General features: G+C 44.8%; 1 protein-coding gene across 1 annotated transcript; it reads left to right on the top strand.

Annotated features, from left to right (window-relative positions):
* Window positions 1-3525: 3525 nt before the first annotated feature.
* LOC120783705 (hairy/enhancer-of-split related with YRPW motif protein 1-like) lies at window positions 3526-5768 on the top strand. The gene is made up of 5 exons (XM_040116852.1): window positions 3526-3779; window positions 3979-4051; window positions 4179-4262; window positions 4395-4476; window positions 4598-5768. The coding sequence occupies exons 1-5, from the start codon at window positions 3544-3546 to the stop codon at window positions 5203-5205; spliced, it is 1083 nt and encodes a 360-aa protein (XP_039972786.1). The 5' UTR covers window positions 3526-3543; the 3' UTR covers window positions 5206-5768.
* The last annotated feature ends 362 nt before the right edge of the window (window positions 5769-6130 follow it).

Genomic DNA, 6130 nt, shown 5'->3' with positions numbered 1-6130 from the left:
ACATATGTTATAGCTCATATATGCAGCAAAGTTCATCCGTTTTTACATGCACCTCCTCTCTATCTGAATAAAACACGGACAAGGCATGATCTCACATAGACACATGTGCCCAAGATACCCCCTCCTCAGCCCCACACCCCCCTCAACACACACACACACACACACACACACACACACACACACACACACACAAATGCAAACTTCATTCCAGCAGTTGTTGAATGAAAAATATAAGATGTCAGGATGGTGTGCACACAGGATGCAGGCACGGCTGCGAGCGTCGCTGTAGCCGACAGCCCCAACGGTTGACATAGTAAATCAATCCTGATGGGAGGGTGGGTAGGAGGTGGTTTGGGGTGGGGGTGGGGGGTCCAATGGGACTGAGCCGGCCTCTGTCAGACACACTCAGCCACTCAGCCAGCCAGAGAGAGACTGTCGACGGGTGGGAGAACACTCGCCGGGAAGCGCTCACACGGAGATTGAGTTACCACGGAATTAGATCAGGGCTGTGGGAAACAGCACCTCCTAAACACACTCGCACACTCTCAGTCACACACACATAAACACATGCAGACACACCAGCACACACTGAGGCCGCACTCTTGCACACAAAGAGTCACCAAGGGAAACCTAAGGGAAGATTGAGGAAGGCAGCTGGGCACACGCCAGTTTCAAACAAATGCTTGCTTATACCTCTTAGCTTCCTGGCACTGGTTTGAGAGTAGTTTCTTCAAATTGGTGCCAAGTTAGGCCCAGGGTCAACAGCCAGTTTGGCAGGCTGTTCAAGTTATTAAATACAAACATAATATAGAGAAACAGGGCAATCACAGACAAATCGGCTCAAATCAAACACACTCAAGCAGAAATTTTATAGAATTTATATCCACACTCATCAAAAGTCAACTAGGGTGGAAGCTGAGAAAATGTTGTGATGCCACTGGTTAAAAGTCAAGGTTTTTGGAAGAAGAATCATAATTATGTTTAATAGGTCACAGGCATGTCAGCACTAATGTGAAGGACCTTGACAGTCAGGTGTGAGGGCTGTGGATTGTGTCTGCTTAATGGAGACCACATGAACCTGCCTGTCGTGTAGACCTGGTGGCACTGTAGAGTCCTATTACCATAATAGTATCATAAATAATACTGAAGTGATCCCAAATATACTCGAGCTGCTATTCAGCAGAGAGTCATGGAGAGGCCATGTATGGTTTAGTCTGGGGTAAAGAGCAAGGGGAGGGCTTGTACTGATCTACCCGGGATCTGTATCCAAATCCGTCCCATTACCGCTAAACTTTCTGGGGTGAAGAGCAATGACTACATGAGAGATCCTGTCCAGAATGGGAGTATGCAGGCCTTGGGTGTTTTTTAGCACTGGATTATGCACATATGCTAAGGTCTACAAATCAACCAAGCGTGGGTATGGGAGTATAGAGGAGCGTGAAATTGGTGAAGGTAGGCAGGATTTTCAGTGAAAGTGCGTGCTGACAAGGGGTGGTGGGATGGAGGTGGGGGTCTATGTGTATGTGTGTATAGTGATAGTGTGAGGGGCTCATCCGCACACATTTCATCAACAGAATGACTGAAGCTTGCACATAGTATCTGTCACCACTGAGACCCCTCTGACATTCTGGGAACAGCGTGTTGGCCTGCAGTTGCTCCCTGGAATCAAGCTCTCATCCGCACTTGTCTAGCTCCCAACGCACCAAGTTAACAACTGACCTGATGGACAGAGCAGAGAAACAGCTGCTCCTCTACAAGGTACTGGAATGGAGGACAGCAAGGGGGGGGTCACGCTCCCACTGATGGCCTTACCAGACATGTCAGACTTAATGCAGGAATTATCCCAGCCTCAAGTGCTGTCGTTTCCCAGACCTTTCATCCCTAACAGAGAGGAAAGACCAACGTTTGACTGCTGTTTTTACGATAATAGTGTTATGGTATTTTATGCATTTTATATGTCTACTTAAAGTACATGATGACAGTGGTGGAAGAAATATTGAGATCATTTACTTAGGTAAAAGTAACAATACCACATTATAAAAAAAACATTACAAGTAAATGTCCTGGATTCAAATTTGTACTTGAGTAAAAGTACAGTTGCATTGGCAACAAAACGTACTTAAAGTATCAGAAATACAAGTAGTCATAATGCAGATTGGCCTGTGTGAATGATAAACTGATTATTATATTACTGGATCATTAATATTGATTCAATAAAGTGAGCGATACTTTAATGATGTAGATGGTTGATTTTAACTAGTTTTTACAGTGTTCATAGGTTTTGTATGTGAATTTTTAATCTGCAGGATAACGAGCAATTATAATAAATATAGTGTGTGGAGTGGAAATAGCCTAAAATGGAAATACAAGTGTAAACAAGTACCTCAAAATTGTAAAAAAAAAAAAACAAACAAAAAAAACCAAAAAGTAAATCACAGTACTTGAGTAAATGGACTTCATTAGATACAATAACTTTCTATTGCAATGGCAATGACTAAAATCTACTCTTCTAACTTATTAAAACATGATATCACCAAACATGAAACTTGTGTTTATTTGAGATCATACACTTGCATACACAAACATTTGCCTTGAATTACATATAAACACGTGTGTACATTTAGATCTCGTGTCTCATTCTCCCTAATGAATACTAGAAAAAAGCAGCCAGAAGAGATCACTGATGCAGTGGAACATAAACACTGAAAGCTCCCGTGTTTTATATAGTTTGCCCTCTGACCCAAGTGCATTAGTGGGGTCAAAATTATAACACCTTTTTTCAGACCGCCCTTGCTCCCTATCCAGAGTGAGCCACCTATGTTTTGCCGCTTAAGCCTAAGTAGGTTTGTTTGTTTTTTAATTCAGCTCACAAGCAAAACAGTCATCTGTGGCTGCGTGCGGCCTGAGCTTCTAAAAACATTTCTGTCTCTCTTCCCCAAGTCACGGCGGAGCGAGGCTCACTCTTTTCACCCGCAGGGGATGAATGATTCCCTGGGAAGGTCTCCCTGTGCCAGTCGGTTGGGGGGAGGAGGGCATGTTTCCTAGGAGAGCCTGGCAACAGTGACTGACTGAAGTCGGGCCTCCCGGCTGATCAGTGCCGTGGTGGAACCACGCAGCTGACAGCGGGCGATGAACAACACACTCTGCTAATAAGGCAGTGTGTCCCCCACAACACCAAAGAAGAAGAAGAGGGCTTCCCACTATTATGGGGCCTGTTGCTGATGGACTAGGGCCTCGGTGGGGAAACCAGGGACCTGAGGCCAGGAGTCTACCGGCCTGTCACAGGAAAAAAGGACCAACCTCAGTGCTCTTTATTAAGAATATCAAGTTTTAAACTACGTTCTGTTAAAATGATTCTCTGGTTATCGATTTAGATCATTTTAAATAGGAGTGTCAACATCTTCAGTGAAGCTTTCCTCCCCGAGACGTTGGGCCTGTCTAGTGATTTTTAAGGGTTTTATTTTTTCTTCTTCAAAGCGCACGTCACTCAAATGCCAGCCCGGCTTTTAACAGGCTCGAATCGCCCCAGGCACCGCCCATATCATGCCCCCCGCCCCTCCGCGGCGTGACAGTGATCACAGCGGAGGGCAGACTCTGACGTTTAAACTGTTGCACGGACGCTCCGCTGTCAGTGAGCCACTGCCGCGTTCCCTGCACGGAGTCGTTGCACCGCCACGGGCTCGGAGGCGAGAGATGAAGCGAAGCCACAACTACAGTTCGTCCGACAGCGACCTGGACGACAATGTCGAGGTGGAGAAAGACAGCGGCGACGAAAATGGGTATAAATAACTTTTTTTTTTTTTTAAAATCATTATATCTTATACCGTGGCAGAATAGTTTGATTTTAATAGCTGACTGCAACATTTTAACTTTACTTCAGGTGCCTTTTTATTCGTTGTCCTGCCATCGTTGATCGATCCCGAAGACGTGTACCTTTTGTTTGAATAAAAACTGATTAACTGCTGCCTTACCTCTCAGACAAATCGATTCTCACGGCTCCATGTCGCCCTCCACAACCACCCAAGTGCAAGCCAGAAAAAGGCGCAGAGGGGTGAGTAAACTCATTATCTCTGCCGCCGACTTGCGCACTGAATAGATGCCATAGTTTTGTTTTGGTTTTTTTTCCCCGCATGTGACCTAAATTACGTTGTTTATTTATATATATTTATTTTTAATAGATCATTGAGAAACGGAGACGTGACCGAATCAACAACAGTCTGTCAGAACTGAGGAGATTGGTGCCAAGTGCCTTTGAGAAACAGGTAAGTTGGTTATACTTGCATTCTTGCCTTATGACTAGGGGCACATTTGCCCATACACTTTTTAGATGGTCACCCGATGGGTAATACCCCATTCATTTCATTAAAAGGGACACTATTCTTTTTCTCTTACAGGGATCAGCTAAACTGGAAAAAGCAGAAATACTCCAAATGACCGTGGACCATTTGAAGATGCTTCATTCGTCTGGAGGTAAAGGTAAGTGCCCCCTTTTTGGCTTTGGATAATAAGTAAACACATTCATACATAATTCCTAATCGCAAAATATGCTTTAAATCACATGTTTCTAACCTTCTGACTCTGCTTTCTTCCCTGACAGGTTACTTTGAGGCTCATGCTCTTGCTAAGGATTACCGCAGCCTGGGCTTCAGGGAGTGCCTGGCAGAGACAGCTCGCTACTTGAGCATCATCGAGGGTCGGGACAGCACAGACCCCCTCCGTGTACGCTTGGTGTCCCACCTCAGCAACTGCGCCTCTCAGAGGGAGGTGCACACTGGACTGGAACACTTGGCCTGGGGCTCTGCCTACGGAACTGCCCCTGCCCATCTCCCCCAGCCCCTCCTCCTACAACACCCTCAGGGCAGGACACCTGCATCCAGAAGCAACAGTAGCCCACCCTCCTCCTCCTCTTCTTCCTCTACATCTTCCTCCTCCTCCACTGAGGCATCTGGGACGTCCAGACTCAGTGTCATGCCCCCCACAGAGTCCCTCAGGGTATCTCCAAACGGCTCGCTGCCCCTCAGTCTGCCTGTGCCAACATCCAAGCTTTCGCCACCGCTCCTCTCATCCCTCTCCTCGCTTTCGGCCTTCCCCCTCTCCTTCGGTGCTTTCCCTCTCATCTCCCCGACAGCCCTCAGCACAGTGAGCCCCTCCTCCACCCTGTCAAAGCCCTACAGACCTTGGGGCACGGAGATCGGGGCCTTCTGAAGCTAACAGCTGGACTGAAGGCAACAGCTGAGCTGTGCCCACCACCACAGACTTGGCAGGAAAACCTGCCATATCTGTGTTTATAGCAATAAAACACAGGGGAACACAGCAACCTGATTTTATTTTATTAAGTATAAACAGTAAGTGGGAGAGGTTGCTGAAGGACGTAATTTCCGCTCCTTATGTCATTACTCTTATCAAGAAACAAATTCTAAAAGATTTTTTTGTTATTAGTTTGAATTGATAACTAATTTAGTTAACATGCACTGTCTCCAGGTTGAAGACTGATATGATGATATTATGTATGGGCCATACATAGAGTTACTGTAAGCACAAATTTATAGGTAATATTTTGTAGACCAGATAATGAAACCTCTACATTTGTCAAGCACGGACATCTGTATTTAACATAATGTGGAGTTACTTAATTCAGTCTGCTTCTCTAGCGGTGTCAGAACTTGTGGAAATGAATATGCATATTGTATGTGCCATTGTTGAGAAACTAACTACTTGAGAATTGGAAATTTGCATTCTTGTATCTATTTGTAATATTTTTTGGACCAATAAATTGAGTTTAAGAGTATAAAACAAACCAACTTTAAACCAAACTCTTTGTTTCCGTTGCATTCGCTCCTTTAACTCTCTAGATTGTTCTGTTTTCATAATGTACGATAGGTGGGTATTTTTTATATATTGCTATTTTTTTCTATCTTCAAGTGATTAAGACCCTACAATCTGCAGGTGCATTTTTGTTGCAGTCCCATAGAAGTTAATCATAGGCGATTGTGGTCTCAGTTATTAACTGAAAGTCAATTCCTTTACTCTGCGCCAGGTAAGTAACCAAATCTGCGAGCATTGTTGCCCTGATGAATACCCAGGAAATCATTAAGAGCCAGAGGAAATCCTTTACAATGTTGCCCTGACC

This window comes from Xiphias gladius, chromosome 22 (assembly GCF_016859285.1).
Source record: "Xiphias gladius isolate SHS-SW01 ecotype Sanya breed wild chromosome 22, ASM1685928v1, whole genome shotgun sequence".
Lineage (NCBI taxonomy): Eukaryota > Metazoa > Chordata > Actinopteri > Istiophoriformes > Xiphiidae > Xiphias > Xiphias gladius.
This window is presented reverse-complemented; position numbering and strand designations above follow the sequence as displayed.